This window comes from Pan paniscus, chromosome 1, assembly GCF_029289425.2.
Source record: "Pan paniscus chromosome 1, NHGRI_mPanPan1-v2.0_pri, whole genome shotgun sequence".
Lineage (NCBI taxonomy): Eukaryota > Metazoa > Chordata > Mammalia > Primates > Hominidae > Pan > Pan paniscus.
In genome coordinates this window covers 215,470,291-215,493,451 of record NC_073249.2, presented here as the reverse complement: position 1 = coordinate 215,493,451, position 23,161 = coordinate 215,470,291, and the positions used below count along the sequence as shown (strand labels likewise).

The following is a 23,161-nucleotide window of genomic DNA, read 5'->3' as shown; positions in this document are numbered from 1 at the left end:
CGGCTCACTGCAACCTCCACCTCCCGGGTTCAAGCAATTCTCTTTCCTCAGCCTCCCAAGTAGCTGGGATTACAGGTGCCCGCCACAATGCCTGGCTAATTTTTTGTATTTTTAGTAGAGATGGGCTTTCACTATGTTGGCCAGGCTGGTCTTGAACTCCTGACCTCGTGATCCGCTCACCTCAGCCTCCCAAAGTGTTGGGATTACAGGTGTGAGCCACCGTGCCCAGCCGACAATTTTCATAATAATACTAACTTGTTATTTGCCCTTTTCTACAGTGCTTTTTTTTTTTTTTTTTGAGACAGAATTTCGCTCTTGTCACCCAGGCTGGAGTACAATGGCACGATCTTGGCTCACTGCAACCTTTACCTCCTGGTTCAAGTGATTCTCCTGCCTCAGCCTCCCAAGTAGCTGAGGAGGCGTGCACCACCACCCTCTGGCTAATTTTTGTATTATGAGTAGATACAGGGTTTCACCATGTTGGCCAGGCTGTTCTCGAACTCCTGACCTCAGGTGATCCACCTGCCTCGGCCTCCCAAAGTGCTGGAATTACAGGTGCGAGCCACTGCGCCTGGTCCACAGTGCTTACTTTGATGGTGCAAAAGCATTTGTGGGTAAAATTGCTGGCACCTGTGAACGAATCAAGGCCGTGCCATTAATTATATTAGTATCCTTTATTCTTCACTGCCACACACTCACAGTTTAAACAAAAAAATTAAGTTCACTTAAGAATGTCCTTTGATGAAGAAGTAACAGTTATTTGATCACATCTTGACCCTGAGCAAATAAATGCCTTTTTAGCACTCTGTGTGATGAAATGGGAAAGAGATACAAATAAGGCACTGACGTTGCACATCCAAGGGTGAGGGCTGTCTTGAGAAAGAGCATTTGTGTGGATTATTGAGTTGTGACCTGAATTAATTAGCCAGGCTTTTTTTTTTAAATGAAACACCATTTTTACTTGACAGACCATGATTATTCACAGACAAACCATGACTATTTAAATTTGAATTTTTTTTTTTTTTTGAGACGGAGTCTCACTCTGTTGCCTAGGCTGGGCTGTGGTGCGATCTCGGCTCATAGCAAACTTCGCCTCCCAGGTTCAAGCAATTCTCCTGTCTCAGCCTCCCGATGAAATGTTTTCTTGATGTTTCCTTGAAAATGAATGAGGTAAGTCTGTCGCTTCAAGGAAAACAACTGAGATTAATTGTTGCCAATAACAAAATTTTGAGCTTTCAAACTAGAACTAGAATTTTGGAAAGCTTGTGTCCACTGCTGTGAGCTTAACAACTTCCTAATAGTTCAATGCTTTTCTGACGATATCAGTAATGATGTTAGCAAATGTGATTTTTTCTTTTTTGAGACAGGGTCTCACTTTGTTGCCCAGGCTAGAGTGCAGTGGTGCAATCACTGCTTACTGTAGCCTTGACCTCCTGGGCTCAGGCCATCCTCCTACCTCACTCTCCCAGTAGCTGGGACTACAACTGTGCATCACCACGCCTGGCTAATTTTTGTATTTGTTTGTAAAGATGGAGTTTTGTCATGTTGCCCAGGCTGATCTTGAACTCCTGGGCTCAAGTGATCTGCTCGCCTCAGCCTCCCAAAGTGCTGGTATTACAAGGTGTGAGCCACTGTAACCAGCAGCAAGTGTGCTTTTTAAAAATATTGTATAGTTTGGAAGAGCTACACAGCTTAGTAAAGCAATATTTTCCAGATGACCACCAAAATCACCAATGGGCAAAAAATTTATTCAAATTTTTTGTTTTGGAAAATGGATTTAATCTTTATTAAAAAATTAATTATGTTAACATGAAATGAGTTTTTTTTTTGTTATTTGGAAATTAATAAATATATTTTAAATTTCTGTTTTAATTTCTTTCTTTCTTTTTTTGAGACAGGGTCTTTCTCTGTCACCCAGGCTGGAGTGCAGTGGCATGATCATAGCTCCCTGTAGCCTCAAACTCCTGGGCTCAAGGGATCCTCCCATCTCAGCCTCCTTAGTAGCTGGGACTACAGGCGTGCATTACCACGCCTGGCTATTTTTTGTGTATATATTTTTTTAAGAAATGGAGCTTCACCACGTTGCCCAGGCTGGTCTTGAGCTCCTGGGGCTCAAGTAATTCTCCTGCCTTGGCCTCCCGAAATGCTGGGTTTACACACATGAGCCACTGTGCCCAGACTGTTTTAATTTCTAATATGGTAAATATTGATGAATATAACCAGTAACATGTTGACAAACTCATTTTCTGGGGAAAAAAACCAACAGCCTGATATGTAGCCTTTGCCAATTCTGTGGTGTAAATATTCCCACTGCAACTGATGTCAAGCTACCAATGTGACTTCATAGAGCATGGGATTGGGAAGAGATCGCAACTGGCTCTCATGAGCAGGTGCAACCTGGCTCCAGCACCACTAATATAATCCACATTTAAAAAGCCCTCTGAGTCCTCAATAATTTTTATGAGACTAAAGAGGTCCCAAGACCAAAATGCTTAAGACCCACTGCCCTAGAGAAATGGCTATATTTGAGTACCAGGATATACGTATCATGTGATCTGAGAGACCAAAATAGACGCCCCTGTGTCAACTAAGACCCTAAGGCTAAGGAAACAAAAGCTACCTACAGGTTGAGGGTTCAGAGCTTGGCTGGCCTGATAATTTTTTTTTTTTTGAGACAAAGTCTTGTTCTGTCACCCAGGCTGGAGTGCAGTGGCAAGATGATGGCTCACTGCAACCTCTACCTCCTGGGCTTAAGGAATCCTCCCACATCAGCCTCCCGTGTAGCTGGTACCACAGTCATACACCACCACACCTGGCTAATTTTTGTGTATTTTGTAGAGACAGGGTTTCATCATGTGGTCCAGGCTTGTCTCGAACTCCTGGGCTCAAGCAATCTACCTGCCTTGGCCTCCCAAAGTGCTGGGATTATAGGCATGAGCCACCGCGCTCGGTCTCAGCATGGCAAATTTCTAATCTCCTGTGGCTATAGGAAAAAAGACCCTTGCTAAACTCCCTAATAATAGGGCCCCTCAGGCTGATTTACAACCTAGGCCACTACAACTCTTATTGGACAGAGGACTGGCCTTACAAACATTCTTTTTTGGCAAGTTATTGCAGATCTAAAGCCAGTTTCAGCCAGCTTATAGAGGCTGTGCACAAACTCTCTTTGTGTCCTATATTTCACCTTTTGACATAAAGAGCCAAATTCCACCTCATTTAATATTAAAACCTGGCCCACACTTTGCAAACCGGTATCACCAATAAAGCTGTCCTGCTATTCAGCCACCCTGGTGGTCTTTCGGATGACGATCATGTACAAAACAGTCATAGCAGCCATGTCTATATGCAACATGGGTGAATCTTAAACACATTAACAATATTGGGGAAAACAAGCCAGACTTGAGTAAATACATACGATAGGATTCCATTTATATGTAGTCCACAAACACGCAAAGCTAAACATTATTGTTTAGGAAAGATGTATGTTACATACATGTTTTTCCATTGTGTATGTGCTCAGTTCCACTCATAAGTATGTATAGCTTCCCCCCAAACCTGCTGAATATATACAAACACAGGCCTTGTGAAGCATGAAACCCAACCTGTCCTTCCTCTCTTGGAAGAGAGAGTACCTCTGATCCATGCTGGAGACTGTCTCTCTGTGCAAACTGCTATCGCCATTAAAGCTCTTCTTTTTACTATTTAGCCATGCTGGTGGTTTTTCCAATGACCGTCATGTATAAAACAGTCACAGCAACCATGGCTACATGCAAAATGCGTGAATCTTAAAAATATTAACCCCACTGGGGAAATCAGACTCATTGCATACTATAGGATTGAAACTATATGAAAGTCCCCAAACAGGCAAAACTGAACATTATTGTTTAAGAGCATACTTTGGCATTAAGCATATAAAGAAAAGCAAGGAAATGATTGCTATAGAAGTCAAGAGAGTGGTTTCCTTTAGGGGAGGAATGGGTTGTGAGTGGGAGGGGCATGTGGAGTACTTTGGGCGTGCTGGTGATATTTTATTTCTTGACCAGCTCAGTGTTTTTTGTGGGGTTTTGCTATTCCATAATTCATTTATCTGTACATTTATTTTTAACGTACTTTTTGATATTTGTGTTTTATGTGACAATAAAAGGTTTTAAAAATTGAATTATACCGCGCTGGGTGTGGTGGCTCATGCCTGTGATCCCAGCACTTTGGGAGGCCGAGGCGGATGGATCACGAGGTCAGGAGATTGAGACCATCCTGGCTAACACGGTGAAACCTCGTCTCTACTAAAAATACAAAAAATTAGCTGGGCGTGGTGGCAGGCGCCTGTAGTCCCAGCTACTTGGGAGGATGAGGCAGGAGAATGGCGTGAACCTGGGAGGCAGAGCTTGCAGTGAGCCGAGATCATGCCACTGCACTCCAGCCTGGGCGACGCAGCGAGACTCTGTCTCAAAAAAAAAAAAAAAAAAAAAATTAAATTATACCGAACGCATGCCTCCTCTGCATGTTAATTGGAAGGACACCTCCTCTTCTTAGCTCTAGCCCTGCCCCAGCTGTGGTCTCTGCTAAATAAAGGTTTATTCTAACCTGCAGAACATCTTTCATGGTCATTTCCTGCCTCAGGCTTAGTTTCAAGATGGAACACATAGTTTCCTGGAGTTCCTCTATTTTTGTTTAAAGGCCATTGGAAACTTTCTCTGAATTGCCTAGCGAAATCCAGCCTCTTCATTTTTAGCAAGCAATACTATAGCACACAGAGTTCTGTTTAGTTAACTTAACCACATGTTATAGGCATCTTTTAAAGTCAGCCTTTAAAACTCTTGCAGAGGATTTCATCATATGGATGTATTACAGTTTATTGAACAAGCCCTCTGCTGATGGATATCTTGGCGCTTTTTGACTTTTTTTTTTTCCTAATGAATGAGCAAGACAAAGGCCCTTATCTCATTGGACTGAGCTCTGTGGGGATGGTGCCCAGGTCTAATTGCTAATGCATTGCAGCTGTAGCTAAGCACCTGGCATAGAATGGGAAATGATTTTGGAATGAGTGAATGAAGACTGAGCAAATGAAGCATATTATACCAGTGTGAGCACAAAGACAGAACTCTTTGTGCAAGCCCCTACAAAGTAGCAGATAGGAAATGAATGGAGCCCACTGGTTTAGGTCTGAACCAGCGTGGATTTAAATCCCATCACAACTGCATGATGTTAGGCAGCTACTTAATCTCTTTGCTTCAGTGTCCTCATCTGTAAAATGGGTATAATAATGGCATCTGCGTCAGAGGGCTGCTGTGAGGATTAAACAGGTGAATAAATGTGCATAAATGTCTTTGCTTGGAGCAAGCACATCAACATTCATTAAATAGTAGCAGACTTTAACTCACCCCAAATGTAAAAGTGTAGCAAGGATGATACTAGTATTGTGGTGAGAACACAGAAACCAGGTTCTTCTGGCGACTGCTTTTGTGGTGGTGGTTGGTTTGATTTGTTTCTGTGAGGTCAATTTTGCTTCTGCAGAATCAGCTGTTCTCTTGCAGAGAGTATTTATACTCAGAGTATGTCACCATGGAGACAGTCAACAGTAGAGAATCCAAGATAGATCACCTCTCCCTAAAGGCTGAAAGTGAACTCTTGGGGCCGCTTTATTCTCTGAGGTTAGCAAGGAGTCATCTACTACCCATTCAGGAGGCCAGCTGGGAAGACAAAATAGGCACCCCAAACTCAGCAACTTCATAACACCTTCCTCTCCCCACTGAAGCCTTAAACTGCATCAAGTCAAAGAAACCTGGGGCAAATCCTTAACATGTTTTTGACTGCAGTAAATCCACAGCCACTCTCTACTCCGAGCTGGCAGATTGAGACCAAGTATTCAACGAAAGTGCTCACTGGAAATTGGATGGAAGAGAGGAGAAAGGTAAGGAAATGAGAGAGGTTGGAGAGAGGGCTCAGAGGGACTGATGGGGAGAGGCAGGAGTGAAGTTCATCACTATTTTCAAATGGAGGGCAGCAGATGATTGCATCTTAAAAATGTGGCATTGGGGTCTCTGTGCTCTACAAAGGCTAGTTACATTCAAGCAATCATCAATATTCACGCATTTTGCATGGTTTCTATGACTGTTTCATACATGATGGTTATCGAAAAGACCACTGACACTCTCTTACAGATATAACAGGGGCATCGAAAATACTGTAACAGGGTGTCAATATAGTCGTGCCTCTCAGCACTCTTCTCAATGAAGTGTTTCTAGGCATCTGGATGTTTTCTGTCCTTAATTCCTTTGTACCTTGATTTGAAGAACATTTGCTCTCCTCATTCTGGCCCTTCCCAGAATAGTATCTCCTGAGGCCAGCTTGCCACTCTCTGTGCTGATGTCCAGGGATTTGCTGCTGCTCTCTGGCACCTTTCCACAATCCTGCCCCACTAATGCATTTCAATTTTTACTTTTTTTTTTTTTTGAGACAGAGTCTCGCTCTGTTGCCCAGGCTAGAGTGCAGTGGCATGATCTCGGTTCACTGCAACCTTCACCTCCCAGGCTCAAGCGATTCTCCTGCCTCAGCCTCCCAAGTAGCTGGGACTACAAGTGCATGCCACCATGCCCAGCTAATTTTTTGTACTTTTAGTAGAGATGGGGTTTCACCATGTTGGCCAGGCTGGTCTTGAACTCCTGAGCTCAAGTGATGTGCTGACCTTGGCTTCCCAAAGTGCTGGGATTACAGGCATGAGCCACTGTGCCTGGCCTCAATTTTTGCTTTCAAACAGAACAATTTGGCTCTTGGTTTTCCACTGTGTTTTAAAGGTCTTTGGAAAATACTTTGCCTGAGTTGGCAAAGTTTGAAGTTGGCATACTTGAAATTGAATATCTTCATTTGTGTTTGGCAAGACTGAGCCACTTAAAGTTTTTCAGAGACATCTAGACTTCCCCATGTCTTCTTGGGAAGTGGGCAAGGAAAAGAAGGTGAAATAGAATACTCAGCTTTGGTATGGGGAAAAGAAGGGAAGGTTAAGGGCTGTTTTCCTGGAGAACGTTAGTAATCACCACCTCTCTGGCCAGATACAACCTTCAGTCATCATCAGCTACAAATGTACTTGGCCTTGTTTGGTGAGCAGGTGTGTGCAAGAGAAGTTCCAAAAGCAAGAAGGACTGGTTGAAAATACCTTCAGGTGCCCATGGGTGATGGAGTACTCAGGGATATTATGGGCTGGTCTCACACCTAGAGAAGATTGCATAAAAATAGTGGAGTTGGAGTGATGTCAACAAGGTAGCAGACTAAGAAGCTCCAGGTTCTCATTCCCCATGGAAACATTAGAGAAAAAAACACAAAAACGTTATAGGAGCTCTGGAAAACTGTCAAAGATATATAGCGACAAATCAAATGCCCAATCAAGAAAAAGACACATTCAAAATGAATAGGAAATTCCATGATGTTTTTACTTGTCCTTTCCTACTACCACCCCAGCACAGCACAGCATAGTCTGCATTTTAGGGTAAGTGGCAGCTCGGCTCCAAGTTCCCTCTTTCAAATCCAGAGTGAGTGGAGCAACATTTGAACCTGTCTGGGGCTGCCTGAGGGATTGCTCTCTATTTCATCTAACTTGGAGCTCAGATGGGAAAAGGTGGCATGGTTCAGATTTCAGCTGGGAAAAGCCATGGAAAGCAATGATAGGCACAGCTAGTGAAAGCTGCCAGGGGATTACAGATCTATAAATATCTGGGGCAAGAGATTATGGATAGAGGAATACAATAGAACATCTGAAGTTGAAGAAGAAGCAGGGGTGAGACTTTTTTTTTGGAAAAGAAAACATTTAAAAGCAGCTGTGTATGTAGGGGAATTAAAAAAAAAAACCACACACAGGTCCAGGCAAGATGTACACCAGAAAAGAGTTGAGAATATTTTTAAGCCTTCATGTTGGGCTGACCCCAAGACTCAGAACATTACCTGCTAGTTAGAAAAGGTCTTCCCTGCACAGAGTCAGTCTACAAATACTGGAAGATTTGGCTGCTTTTCAAATGCCCAATTTTCAATGAAAAAATCACCAGATGTACGAAGATACAGAAAAAAAAAGTGGCCCATCCAAAGGAAGAAAATAAAGTGAGAGAATAAACACAAGCATCAAGGTACTAGTCAAATACTTTAAAACAACCATCTTAAATATGGACAAATAGGTAAAGGACACAAAGAACTAAAGTAAATCAGGAAAACAATACATGAGCAAAATGAGAATATTAAAAAGGAGATTGAAATTATAAAAAGGAGTCAAACCAGTTTTAGAGCTGAAAAATGCAATAACTGAATTGAAAAATTCAATAGAGGGATTCAGCAGCAGATTTGAATAGGCAGGAGAAAGAATCAGCAAATTTAAAGGCAGTGAACAGAGCCTAAGGGACTTATGGGACACTATGAAGCAGATTAATATATGCATTAAGGGAATTCCATAAGGAGAAGAGAGAGAGAAAGGGGCCAAAAGAATATTTGAAAAAGTAATGATTAAAATCTTCCCAAATTTGAGTAAATACATAAATCTACAAATCCAAGAAGTTCAATGAACTCCAAGTATAAAAAATCTAAAGAGACCCTCATTGAAGCACTTTATAATTAAGATATTGAAACCCAAAAACAAAGAGAGAATCTTGAGAGCACCAGGAGAAAAGTAACTCATCAAGAACAATGGCTCCTCAGTGAGATTATTATGGGATTGACAGATGTGGTGGCTCATGCCTGAATCTCAGCACTTTGGGAGGATAAGGCAGGTAGATTGCTTGAGCCCAGGAGTTCGAGATCAGCTGGGCAACATGGTAAAACCCTATGTCTACAAAAGATATACAAATTAGCTGGGCACAGTGGTATATGCCAATAGTCCTAGCTACTCAGGAGGCTGAGGTGGGAGGATCACCTGAGCCTGGGAGGTGGAGGTTCTAGTGAGCCGAAATCATGCCACTGCACTCCAGCTTGGGCAACAGAGTGAGAGTGAGGCCCTGTCTTAAAAAAACACAAAAAAACAAAAATAGATTATTAGGGAATTTTCTCAGCAGAAACCTTGGAGCCTGGAAGGCAGTGGGATAATACATTTAAAGTGCTGGTAAAAAAAATACTGTTATCTGATAATTCTGTATTCCACAAAATTGTCTCTTGAAAAAGAGGGAGATGTTAAGACATTCCCAGATAAACAAAAGCTGAGGGTGTTTATTGACAGTAGACCTACCTTGCAAGGAAGACTAAAGAGAATCCTTCAAGTTGAAACAAAAGGACATTAGACAGTAACTTGAAGCTGTGCAAAAATATAAAGTTCTCCAGTAAAGGTAAATATGTAGACAAGCTTAAAAGCCAGGATTATTATAATTTTGGGATGTAACTCTACTCTTTATTTTTGACAGAATTTAGAAGACAAATGCATAAAATTATAAATCTATGTAAATGAGTCTGCATTATATAAAGATGTAATTTGTGCCTTCAATAACATAAAGCAGAGGGAGGCAGAGCTATAAAAGAGTAGAGTTTTGGTATACAATTTCAGTTGGTCGCAATTTAAAATATGTTGTTATAACTGTAGGATATTGTGTATAATCCCCATGGGACCCACAAAGAAAATGCCTATAGAATATTCACAAAAGAAAATAATAAGGGAATCAAAATGTGGCCCTCAAAAATTAAACACAAAAGAAGACAGTAAGAGAACAAATAAGGGGCAAAAATCTACAAGACATACAGAAAACAAATACTAAAATGGCAAATATAAGTCCTTCCCTATCAGTAATCACTTTTAAATGTAAATGGATTAAACTTCCAAATGAAAGGCATACATTAGCAGAGAGATTTATAAAACAGGATCCAACTATATGCTGCCTACAAGAGACTGACTATAGATTGAAGTACACATGTAAGTTGAAAGTGAAAGGAAGCAAAAAGATATTTTGTGCAAATAGTGCCAGAAGGGAGCAGGTATGGCTAGTATCAGACAAAGTAGGCTTTAGGTTAAAAACTATTATGAGACAAAGAGGGACACTATATATTGATAAAAGGGCCAATTCACCAAGAAGAAGGTACAATAATTACACACATGTATACACCAAATATTAGAGCTCTGAAATAAATGAAGCAAAAATGGACAGAATTGAAGGGAGAAATAGATGGCTCTACAGTAATAGTAGAACAACCCTATAGATCAATTGGACCTGACAGGCACTCCACCCAACAAAGGCAGAATACACGTTTTTTTTTTTTTCTCAAGTACATACAGAATATTCTCCAGGATATACCATATGTTAGCCTACAAAACAAGTTTTAATAAATTATAAAGATTAAAATCATACAAAGTATCTTTCCTGATCACAAATGAAATGAACTTAACGATTAATAGCAGAAGAAATACTGAAAAATCCACCAATATGTGGAAATTAAACAACACTGTTTTAAAAAAGATCAGTAAAGAGAAAAATCACAGAAAAATTAAAAAATAATAATGAAAATACAACATACCAAAACTTATGGGATGTAGTGAAAGTACTATTAAGAGGGAAATTTACAGCTGTAAACACATTAAAAAAGAAGAAATGTCTCAAATTAACAACCTAGCTTTACACTTTAAGAAAACAGAAAAAAAAAAGAACAAACTAAATGCAAAGCTAGCAGAAGGAAGGAAATTAAATATTTAGAGAAGAGATAATTAAAATAGGAAATAGAAAAACAACAGAAAAAATCAATAAAACCGAGTTGAGACTGGGCGCGGTGGCTCATGCCTGTAATCCCAGCACTTTGGGAGGCCGAGGTGGGCGGATCATCTGAGGTCAGGAGTTTGAGACCAGCCTGGCCAACATGGCGAAATCCTGTCTCTACCAAAAATAAAAAATTAGCTGGGTGTCGTGGTGCATGCCTGTAATTCCAACTACTAGGGAGACTGAGGCAGGAGAATTGCTTGAACCTGGGAGGCAGAGGTTTCAGTGAGCCGAGATTATACCATTGCACTCCAACCTGGGTGACAGACCGAGACTCCATCTCTAAACAAACAAGCAAGCAAACAAAGAGAAAACCAAGTTGGTTTTTTGAAAAAATCAATAAAATTTACAAATGATTATCTATATTGACTAATGGAAAAAAAGAGAAGAGATGCAAGTAACTAAAATTAGAAATGAAAGTGTAAAATAATTACCAACTTTTTTCTGACATAAAAAGATAATAAGAGAATACTATGAACAATTTATGCTAACAATTGGAATATTTATATAATTCTCCATGAAATGGAGAAATTCCAAGAAATATACAATCTATCAAGACTGAATTATAAAGAAATAGAAAATCTGAATACATCTATAACTAGTGAAGAGATTGAATTAGTAACCAAAAATCTCCCAACAAAGGAAAGCCTAAGACCAAATGACTTCAGTGGTGAATTCTAACAAATATTTTGAAAAGAATTAACATCAGTCCTTCTCAAATGCTTCCAGAATATTGAAGAGGAGGAAATAAATTCTAACTAATTTTATGAGCTCAGCATTACCCTGATACTAAAGGCGAAGACATCACAAGAAAAGAAAACTACAAACCAATATTCCTTATGAATATTGATGCAAAAATCCTCAAGCAAATAGTAGAAACCCCAATTCAATATTATATTAAAAGGGTTATATACACCATGACCAAGTGAGATTCCTTCCTGGAATGCAAGAATGGTTCAGGGCTGGGCATAGTGGCTCATGCCTGTAGTCCCAGCACTTTGGGAAGCCAAGGCAGGCAGATCAGTTGAGGTCATGAGTTTGAGACCAGCCTGGCCAACATGATGAAACCTCGTCCCTACAAAAAATACAAAAATTAGCTGGGCATAGTGGCATGTGCCTGTAGTCCCAGCTTGAAAATGGCTTGAACCTGAGAGGTGGAGGTTGCAGTGAGCCAAGATCTCACCACTGCACTTCAGCCTGGCTGACTCTGTCTAAAAAAAAAAAAAAAAAAAAAAAAAAATTAATATATAAAAATTAACCAATATACTAGAATGAAGGAAAAAAAGACGTGATCATCACAATGTAGAAAAAGCATTGGGCAAAATTAAACTTCTTTTTATAAAGAAAAGCATTTGACAAACTAGGCATAGAAGGAAACTGCCTCAACATAGTAACAAAAACCCACAGCTAACATAATACTCAATGGTGAAAGATTGAAAGCTTTTCCTTTAAGATTAGGAATAAGACAAAAATGCCAGCCTTTTCCACTTTTGTTCAACATAGTGCTGTAAGTTCTAGCCAGAAAAATTAGGAAAGAAAAGGAAAAGCTTCCAAATTGGAAAGGAAATGTAAAATTTTCTCTCTTTTCGCAGATGGCATGATTTAATATACAGGAAACCTCTAATGATTTTATATATAGGAAACACACACACATGCACCCATACACAAACTGTTAGAACTAATAAATGAGTTAAGCAAAGTATGCAAAAGTTGATTGTGTTTGTAAACACTAACAGTGAACTCTGAAAAGGAAATTAAGAAAATTCCATTTACAGTAACATCAAAAAATAAAGTATTTAAGAGTAGACTTAACCAAGGAGATGAAAGACTTATATACATTGAACACTACAAAACACTGCTGAAAAAAATAAAGAGGACATAAATAAATGGAATGACACCCTGTGTTCATGGATGGAAGACTTAATATTGTTAAGATATCAATACTACACAAAGCTATCTACAGATTCAATGCAATCATTATCAAAACCCCAGTAAAGGTTTTTTTTTTTGCAGACATAAAATCCATCCTAAAATTCATATAAAATCTCAAGAGACTCCAAATAGCCAAAACAATCTTGAAAAAAAGAACAAAATTGGAAGACTCACATGTCTCAGTTTCAAAACTTACTAAAAGCTACAGTAATCAAGACAGTGTGATACTGGCATACAGATAGATACATAGACCTATAGAACAAAAGAGAGAGCCCAGAAATAAACATTTGTATATATGGTCAAATGACTCTTGACGAGGATGCTAAAACTGTTCAATGGGGGAAAGGACAATTTCTTCAATAAATGGTGTTCAGTAAAGTGGATATCTAGGTGTGAAAAAATAAAGTTAGACCCTTCCCTAATTCCATGTACAAAACTGAACTCAAAGTGGATCAGAGACCTGGATGAGACCTAAAACTACAAAACTCTTAGAAGAAAACATAGGGGGCTGGGTGTGGTGACTCATGCCAGTAATCCCAGCACTTTGAGAGTCTGAGGCGGGAGGACTGCTTGAGGAAAGGAGTTCAAGACCAGCCTAGGCAACACAGCAAGAACTTATCTCTCTCTTTTTTTTAATTAAATAAAAAAAGAAGAAAACATAGGGGAAAATTCTCATGACTTTGGCTTTAGCAAGAATTTCTTGATGTGACACCAAAAGCACAGGCAACACAAGAAAAAAATAATAAACTGGACGTCATCAAAACAAAAAACTTTGTGCCTCAAAGGACACTAACAACAGAGTAAATGACAACCAATGGAGTGGGAGAGAATATTTGCAAATCATATATCTGATAAGGGACTAATATGCAGAATATGTAAACGACTTCTATAACTCAACAATAACCAAAGACAAGCAACCTGATTAAAAAATGACAAAGGAGCTGAATAGGTATTTCTCCAAAGAAGGTGTACAAATGGCCAATAAACACATAAACATAGTCAGCCTCACTGATTATTAAGGAAATCCAAATCAAAATTACAATGAGATACCACTTCACCCTTTAGTATGGCTAGTATCAAAAAACAGAAAATATCAAGTGTTGGTGAGGATATGAAGAAATGGGCACCCTTGTGCCCTAAATGGTACTGCCACTGTGGAAAACAATATGGCAGTTCCCCCAAAAAAATAGACATAGAATTACCATATGATCCAGCAATTATACTTCTGGTTGTATGCCTAAAAGAATCGAAAGCAGGGACTCAAAAAGATATTTGTACATTGACATTAATAGTAACTATTCACAGTAACCAAAAGTTGGATGCAACCCAAGTACCCACTGATGGATGAATGGATAAACAAAACATGGTGTAAGTGTATCATGGAATATAATCAAACCTTAAAAAGGAAGAAGATTCTGACACATGCTATCAAATGGATGAATTTTGAAGACATTATACTAAGTGAGCTAAGACAGACACAGAAGGACAAACATTGTGTGATTCTACTTACATAGGTGCCTGTAACAGGCAAGTTCATACAGAGAAAGTAGAATGATGGTTGCCAGGGGCTGCAGGGAGAGGAGAATGGAGAGTTGGTGCTTAATGGTCACAGAGTTTCAGTTTTGCAAGGTAAGTAAAGTTCTAGAGATGGATGGTGGTGATGGTTGCACAACAGCGTGAATGTCACTGAACCGTAGAGTTGAAAATGGCTAAAATGGTAAATACATTTTATGTTGAATATATTTTACCATATTAAACTTTAAGAAAACTAATTAGAGAACAAAATGTAATTTGAAAGGTGAGAGAGTTGGAAAGAATGAGGAACAAAGAAGAGGAAGAAAGGGAGGGCCGGGCACAGTGGCTCATGCCTGTAATCCCAGCACTTTGGGAGGCCGAGGCACGTGGATCACAAGGTTGAGAGATCGAGACCATCCTAGCCAACATGGCAAAACGCCCTCTCTTCTGAAAATACAAAAATTAGCTGGGCATGGCGGCCCATGCCTGTAATCCCAGCTACTCAGGAGGCTGAGACAGGGGAATTGCTTGAACCCGAGAGGCAGAGGTTGCAGTGAGCCGAGATTGCGCCACTGCACTCCAGCCTGGTGACAGAGTGAGACTCCATGTCCAAAAAAAAAAAGGAGGAGGCAAAGAGGAGAGAAGAGCAGAGAGAGAGAAGATGAGAAAGGACACAGGTGCGGATGATGAGAAGGTGACCAGGGGAGCCAATGACAGCTCTTCCCGGGGGTGCCGGATGGCAGGCTCCCCGTCCCCGAGCAAGCTCTTTCCTGTGTTGGGCAGGGTGTCCAGGGGTTTATATTTACCTTTTCCCTACCCATCTTCTGATGGCCCAGGAGGTAAGGGGACCCAGCAGAAGTTTGAGAAGTGGCATCTCAGAGGTTTTCCTGAATATTTGGTCTTTTCCAGTTCACCAGAGACACTGACAAGACACCCCAATCCATTTACAGAAAAGAATACATCCCCTTCCCAGACCACAGACCAGACCAGATCTCCAGGTGGTATGGGAAGAGGAAAGTTGAGGTAAGAGGGAGTGGCAACTGGGACACTCAGGCCTGGACCCCACCCAAAGCTCAGGGGACACCAGCCAGCTTCTTATAGGCTTAGTACCGTCTTGGGGGAAATCAGGAGTAGTCTCATTAATACCCTCCCAGCCCGGGGGCTGCAGATAGCACTAACCAATAATTACCTGTGTGGGCTGATGATCTGTTTAATTTCAAACTGGTAGCATTCCCTCCAACCTATATCCCAGCACCTGGATCACACTCTTCCAACAGAATATAGGCAAAGAATGCAAGAAATAGCAACCAAAAGGTAAATGATGCATATAGTCAGGAATCACATAAGGCACTGCAAAAGCAGCTGGCAGTGATGTATTTGGACAAACAGTGTTGTGTATTATCTGTGCTCCAGCCTCCTGTTCTTTCGCATGAAAAGTCAAGCACCATCCACACACCGTATTGACTGGGCACTTGTCTAGGAATCATGGTGTTCCAGGTGTTGGAAGCAGAGAGCAGGGCATTGCAACCTCAGAACATGCCCTCCACACCCAAGGAGGGGCATTTGAGACTATTATTATCTTTAGCAATCCCACTAGTGAGTATGTAGGAGACAATTATTAACTTGGTGTGCCAGAGGCTGAGATCCTGGCCCTTCCAGGAACAGCAGGGAAAGCCATCTCCTGCAATAACCCCTGTAGGTAGCTCCCAGCAGGCACAGCCTGGGGAGAGCAAGCTTGTAGGTGCTCACCCACTGGGTGTGCAGCTGTGCTCTGTCCCCACCACACTCTGGGAGTTCCCTTGAGTTGTTTCTTTTGCCAGCCTGCTGCTCTTATAAGCGATTTCTGTCTCCCCACTCCCACCCCACCTGACCCTACTATACCTGCTTCAATTCAGGGTGGCAGCAGACAGACATGGATTAAGGTAGTGGACATCTTTTGGAATTGGGGCATTTTAGTGCTTGGAGGGACCCAAGAGATTCATTCAGCTCAGCGGCCCGAGGTGTAAAGTGCCTTTTTCAAAGCTGTGTGGCTTGTTGGTAGGGATGAAGCAAGTTGCTGCTCTGCAAATCAGGCAAAGAGTGTCCTCAGATTCCATTCCTCATCTGCCAGAGTCACCTATTTGCATTCTGCATTTAGGGATCCATGTCAGGATAAGCAGCAACAGGTTTTCAGCTCTGTGCTGGCAACCCCAGATGACTCCCTCATCCTCAGACCACACTGACATCTCCAAGCAAGCTGATGCTCTGGGGCTGCTGAGCTTCACCAGCAGTGCGCATTAAAGACACAAATGAATTTTAACATAAACAAGTCAAAGTTAGAACCCAGGATCTGGGGCTCTCAGCCTCTAACCATCCATGTATGTGAGGTATTGACCCTAGTTTTCAGTGCATTGCAGAATATTTAGATAGCCTTTGGACCCATTACAAGCTCTGACTAAGAGTTTAACATACAGTCTGGTTAAAATTAAGAACTCCACCCACCGCCCCCCCGCATTGTCATCTCCAACAGAACAGACGATTGAATATTCATTTCTTTTTTTCTTTTCTTTTCTTTTCTCTTTTCTTTTCTTTCTTTTTCTTTTTTTTCCTTTTTTTCTTTTCTTTTTTTTGAGATAGAGTCTCTCTCTGCCCCCCAGGCTAGAGTGCAGTGGTGTGATGTTGGCTCACTGAAACCTCAGCCTCCTGGGTTGGAACAATTCTCCTTGCCTCAGCCTTCCAAGTAGCTGGGATTACAGGTGTGTGCCAACACAGCTGGCTAATTTTTTTTTTGTATTTTTAGTAGAGATAGGGTTTTGCCATGTTGGTCAGGCTAGTCCTGAACTCCTGGTCTCAAGTAATCTGCCCACCTTGGCCTCTCAAACTGCTGGGATTACAGGCGTGAGCCACGGCACCTGGCCCTGAATATTTATTTTTAAGGTTTCTGTTCAAATTGCCTGCTTGTGGGATGGGGCCCTGAACATAACCCTGCTTCCACACAGCTGCTTCAACTCTGTCAGCTCTTCTGTTTGCTTCATGTTGCCCTCCTTCTCCTAGGACAGCTTCCTCCTCCATCTCCCACTCCCACTTTGCTCTTCCTTGTTAGGCAAAAATGACTCCAAAGCCCGTATCCCCAACCGCCTCCTTTATCTAATTCTCACATACCAAGCCAATATTTCCTCTGCCTTAAATCACCCCAGGGCCAAGTAGTGGACACTATAGACCTCCCCTAGGGCCCAGAGCCCACAAAAACTATTCACACTATCCAGTCCTAAACTTGTCCACCGTGCCTCGCCCAATGGTTCCCATGGAAACCACAGTAAAGGCTCTGGGCCCTGCCCCCCCACCTTGTTCCTTCTGCCTCCCGACCAGAGACCAATGCTGGTTCTTCCTGATGTGGCCCTGCAGGGCATGGCGTGCCCTTCCTCTTGAGAACTGTAAGTAACAAGCTCTCCTTTCAAAGGTAGCTGTCTCTGTGGCTGTCACTTTCCCAAACCCGAATAAGGAAAAATCCCAGGCATACAGTAAAGACACACCCCAAATCAAGAGAAACTGCAAGAAAATTCCTCCTGGCCTCTCTACCTCCCATGCCACGAGGCTGCTTCTGCAATTCCCTTTGTTGATGGGAAACCCTCCAAGTCACTTTGGCATTAGAAATACACTATGGGGTACCTGGTGATGTGGATCTTGGGAATCCTGCTTAATGTCTGTGCCCACCCCCCTTGTCTTCCTCTGGCATTGTGATCTGACTTATTTATGGGGCCACCACTTGAAATATTGGGTGCAGCCGGCATTTCCAGACCATAGCAGACACAGGCCTCCCTGTCTGCTCCAGACAAGAGGGCAAGCATGGAAATCAACATTATGCCCCCTTGTAAATCAGTGCAGTTCCCCAGGATTCCCTTCTGGGCCCAAGAGGATTTTCTTAGGAAAAGCACTGATTCAGGCAAACATCCCAGAGTAAGGAGAACATGGCTTTCTTCTCACTGTAAATTACTCCTCACCAAAGAAATCACTCCCCTAGTTTCCAGCTGAGCAAGCTGTAAATCCTGTGCAAGAGAAGGCAATTTATGGGGTGTTCTCTGATTCTTCCCACAGTAACAGACTGAAATATAAGGCACACATGTCAGGCTGGCTTTCACCATCTTGTCCTTGCCCTTAGGAACAGGCTTGGATTCATGAGACTTGAGACAAATCAGGCTGCAATTTCAGATCACAAGTGAGGTGGTGCTGACTCTTCCCATTCAGCAGGATGTCCTGGCTTTAACTTTAATGTGCCACCATAGCTCATTCTAGGAATGAATTGACTTGGCATGGGACCGGCCATACAGAGAACTAACTGCAGCCAGCTGGGATGTGTTTGAAAGTGGGATGCCTCAGAGTGGGATAAACAAGTGTGTTTCTGAAGACCCTTTGCCAGCCCACGGATGCCCGCTCTCTCCATCAGCACCACAGACCCCTACATGTGGCAGCTCCTGTCTCCACCATGGCCAGGTGGATGCTTTGCTCCTATCAGTAACGAGCCCACTGTGTCTATCCTTCCAGGGGCTACCTTACAGACACCTGATCACCCACCACCAGGAGCCCCCACATCGCTACCTGATCAGCACCTATGACGACCATTACAACCGGCATGGTTACAACCCGGGGCTGCCTCCACTCCGCACTTGGAATGGACAGAAGTTGCTGTGGCTGCCAGAGAAGTCTGACTTTCCCCTTCTTGGTACTTTTATAATTCAGGGTATTCCTCTGCGTTGGTCTGTAAAGTTGCACAGACCAACGGAGCTGTACCTGCCTCATGCAGAAGGAGCCACACAGGTGACCCTGGCTCCAGGAGAGCAGCGGATGACATAGTAGGGGCTGAGTTCTATTGTACCCTCAGGGCTGCCTCCTGTCCTTTCCCTTTGACCTGGGGTAATCTTGGCTGTGTGATGAAGCCATCACCTGTGCCCCATGGTGGCGGGCTTAGAGCACAGGTGGCAGGGAGCAACATCCACGCATCCTTCCTCCTAGTCCTATTTACGACATGAATAATGACAATATTTCCCAGATAGTGCTCCCTGCTGCAATGATAACAAACACTGAGGAATTTCTGGACTCGGGGAGTTGACATTCCAGGGGGGAAACAGATAAGACACCATTAAAAAGTAAGAACACTTAAGATCACATAGATAATTTTAGACGGGAATGTGCGCTATAAAGAAAACAGGTAATGGAGAGAAAGTGAGGTGGTGAATTTGCGAACTTCCTTTGGTTCACAAATTCCTCCTTGGAAAAGTGAGGGATGGTCTTTGTTGAGGAGATAGAGTTGAATTGGGAAGAAGGGAGCCATACAGGGATTGAGGGGGAGGGCATTCTAGAGGAAGGAACAGTAAATGAAAAAGTTCTAAGGCAGGAATGGAGGAGGATCATGTAGGGGTTCATAGGGCACAGTGAAGGGATTGAAATTTGTTCTATCCACAATCCCAAGACTTGGAATGCATTTTTGTAGGAGAGTGCCTTGATGTGATTTACATTTCAAGCCACGTCCACCCTAATGAGGACACAGAGCAGTGCCAGCTCTTTGTGGTCCTACCTTTTGATGCAAAGGGACACAGGTCAGAGGATGAGCTGCTGGTCACTCTGCATTACTTTTGCATGGGATTCTTCTCAACATCACTCTCAATGCACACAGCTTCTTTCCCGACAGGGGTGGGACAATTACTCAGGACCAGTGAGGCCACGCACAACCACACCATGGGGCTGACCTTTCCAAGGCCCCCGTGGCAGAGCCTGATCTCCCCTGAGCACTTGGGATGCAGGTGCACCTTGAGACCGCCAGGGGCTGGCTGAACCAATGCTCTCTGCAAGGCTCTTCCCTGTGGGCCTCTGCCAGCCTTGGTCCCTGACAGAGCAGCCTGGGAAAATCTCCAGGGCCCCTGCTGCCCAGTCTCGTGGCCATTGGCCATTTAGAGCAAGACTCCTTCTGTAAGCCCCATTCAACCGGACCCTGGTTTCTCTTGCAGCTCCCCCTACAAACTATGGACTCTATGAGCAGCTCAAGCAGAGACAGCTCACACCCAAGGCTGGCCTGAAGCAGAGCACTTATACTTCATCCTACCCCAGACCACCATTGTGCGCTATGTCCTGGAGGGAGCATGCGGTCCCGGTCCCTCCCCGTCACCTGCATCCTCTCCCACACTTCTGAGAGCTGCCACCCCAGGAGCAGCTCAGATAGAATCAGCTGGAGACCACAGCATCACTGGACTTGCCAGACAACAAGCGGCGCAGATAAACTCAGAGTACGAGATCTGGCCCGTCAAAGGTGCTCTCAGAATCATCATCTGCATTTGGTGGTACCTGTCCCCCCTCAAAACCCACAGGTTCCTTTCTTTTCCATCCCACAATTAAAGATCTTTGACACTATTGCAGGGCTATGTACATGCACAAGACAGATTCAGACTGTCAGAGAAAACAGGAAGGGCCCTTAAGTTCTACCCTGTTGTTTCACAAGAGGGGAAACTGAGGCCCGGAGAGGTAATGTGACTTGCTGAAGAGTCTACTCCCATGGAGGAAATGGATCTGATGATGAAACCCATCATGAAAACTCCACAGAATGACCGAATGTGGTTCCCAGGAGGGCAGTGCTGCAGAGCTCGCGATGGGGAAGGACCCCAGCTTGTCTGTCATTGCCAAGGTAGAGGAAGGCGTGCTCTGGCCCCGTGGGGCTCGGAAGAAGGGGAAAACACACGGCATTTCCTTTGTCTCTGAGCTCGCAAATCTTTGTGTTTTTTTTTGGTTTTTTGTTTTTTGTTTTTTTGAGACGGAGTGTCGCTCTCTTGCCGAGGCTGGAGTGCCATGGCACGATCTCAGCTCACTGCAACCTCTGCCTCCAGGGTTCAAGTGATTCTTTTGCCTCAGCCTCCTGAGTAGCTGGGACTACAGGTGCGCACCACTACGCCTGGCTAATTTTTGTATTTTTAGTAGAGACAGGGTTTCACCATGTTGGCCAGGCTGGTCTTGAACTCCTGACCTCGTGATCCGCCTGCCTCGGCCTCCCAAAGTGCTGGGATTAGCAGGCATGAGCCACCGCACCTGGCTGAGCTCTCAAATCTTTATGAGCCTGGGCAGAGGGGAGAACCTCTGGTGAGTGATTTGGGAGAGAGGGTGGATCTCCTAGCAGAAGAACTCAGGCATGGTCCTCGCCCAGGACAGGGGTCCACAAGTGTGCATGCTCAGTGCTCGCACAGAGCTGCCTCTTTGAAGAAATGCCAGCAGACACCTTTGGCCCTTTGCATGCTTGGCTCATGGGCACAGGTGTGTTTTGTCAGTGATTTTGTACTGCACACCAATAATATGACTCCCAGTTTGGGAGCCTGAGTCTCTGCCATTGTTTTCACAGGATACCTGCTGGCCTCAGGCCACCTACCTTAGGGTCACTTTGGCACCTACTAAGTTCCTTCCTTAGTCATCCAAGTGTCCATGTAAGGACACTGTCTTCCATCCCAACTGAAAGTCAGAGCCTGACACAGGCTAAGTCCTCTATGTTTGTTGGATGAGTGAATGACAGGAGTTGAACAAATGAGTTGAATGAATGAATGACAGGAGGAGGAGCCGGGGGTGCAGAAAGGTTGCTTCAGGAGACAGCTGTGGGATGGAGTGGAGCTGGCTGTCCTCATACCTCCAACATCCAGCCTTTCTATTGAGCATCCATTGAGCCATGTCTGGGCCAGGCCCTGACCTCACAGAGCCTCAGTCCAGCAGTCAGGGAGGAGCATGAGGTAAATGGCTGCAGGACAGAGAGGTGCTGCAGCTGGAGGCCCTGGGGGACAGCGATGGATTGGCCCTGGGGGACAGCGAGGGATTGCGAGGAGTGAGGGAGACCCAGGATATGCTAAGCAGGGGCGTCCAATCTTTTGGCTTCCCTGGGCTACATTGGAAGAAGAATTGTCTTGGGCCACACATAAAAAAAATGAACACTGGCTGGGCGCAGTGGCTCATGCCTGTAATTCCAGCACTTTGGGAGGCCTATACGGGCGGATCACCTGAGGTCAGGAGTTTGTGACTAGCCTGTCTAGCACAGTGAAACACTGTCTCTATTAAAAATACAAAAATGAGCTGGCACAGTGGTTCATGCCTGGAATCCCAGCTACTCCGGAGGCTGAGGCAGCAGAATCGCTTGAACCCAGGAGGCGGAGGTTTCAGTGAGACCAGATGGTACCACTGCACTCCAGCCTTGGTGACAGAGTGAGACTCCATCCCAAAAACAACAACAACAACAACAAACTTACACTAACGGTAGCTGATGAGCTAAAAAAAAAATCGCATAAAAAAAACCCCATAATGTTTTCAGTAAAGTTTACAAATTTATGTTGGGCCACATTCAGCCTGCAGGCGGAGGGTTGGACAAGCTTGTGTGAAAGTAAAGGATGTCATGAGAGCAACGGGCAGGGGTTGACGGGTGATGAATGAAGACCTGGCCTGCCTAGGTAGGGCCAGGGAGAATCAGGTAGGTCAAGGCCAGAAAGCTGAGGGAGATTACCCAGCTGAAGGGACAGGTTGGGAGGGAAGAGAGGGTGGCTTGGGCCATGAGGGCAGCACGTTTGAAGTCTCTGACTTGGGAAGAAGCTGAGCAGATTCCTTAAAAGTCCAGAAAGACCATGCATTGGTCTCCTATTGCTGCTGGAACAAAATACCACAAACTCAGTGCCCTAAAGCAACACATGTTTATTTGACAGTTCTTATTATAAATGTGAATAAATGCACATTTATTCAGAATATCACAAGCTCAGTGCTTTAAAACAACACACATTTATCCTCTTGCAGTTCTCTTATGGGTAAGAGTCTACAGTGGTCCCCAGGGCTGCGTTGCTTCTAGAGGGTCTGGGGCGAATTGTTCCCTTGTCTTTTCCAGCTTCTAGGGCACATCACCGCTCCCATCTTATGGCGCCATCAGCTTGTCGAGAGCCAGCAGTGTAGCCTTCCTTCCTCTCTGTCTCCCCTTGCAAGGATCCTTGTGACCACACTGCGCTCCCTGGATAACCCAAGAT

At 43.5% G+C, this 23,161-nt stretch overlaps 1 protein-coding gene across 2 annotated transcripts; it reads left to right on the top strand.

The window, feature by feature from the left end:
* The first annotated feature begins 5,482 nt into the window (after positions 1-5,482).
* CFAP107 (cilia and flagella associated protein 107) lies at positions 5,483-21,611 on the top strand. Of its 2 annotated transcripts, XM_003822053.4 has the most exons (4): positions 5,483-5,911; positions 15,066-15,179; positions 18,678-18,855; positions 20,138-21,611. In XM_003822053.4, the coding sequence occupies exons 1-4, from the start codon at positions 5,801-5,803 to the stop codon at positions 20,317-20,319; spliced, it is 585 nt and encodes a 194-aa protein (XP_003822101.2). In that variant the 5' UTR covers positions 5,483-5,800; the 3' UTR covers positions 20,320-21,611. The 2 variants fall into 2 exon arrangements, with proteins under 2 accessions (XP_003822101.2, XP_008973818.2); XM_008975570.4 differs by lacking the exon at positions 15,066-15,179.
* Positions 21,612-23,161: the final 1,550 nt, after the last annotated feature.

What these genes read in the sequence shown, in the direction of transcription:
- CFAP107 (XM_003822053.4), top strand. Translation starts at nt 5,801, where the DNA reads ATGTTTTTGACTGCAGTAAATCCACAGCCACTCTCTACTCCGAGCTGG. An exon ending in GGATGGAAGAGAGGAGAAAG is followed by an intron (nt 5,912 to 15,065) that starts GTAAGGAAATGA and finishes GGTCTTTTCCAG; the next exon opens with TTCACCAGAGACACTGACAA. An exon ending in ATGGGAAGAGGAAAGTTGAG is followed by an intron (nt 15,180 to 18,677) that starts GTAAGAGGGAGT and finishes CTATCCTTCCAG; the next exon opens with GGGCTACCTTACAGACACCT.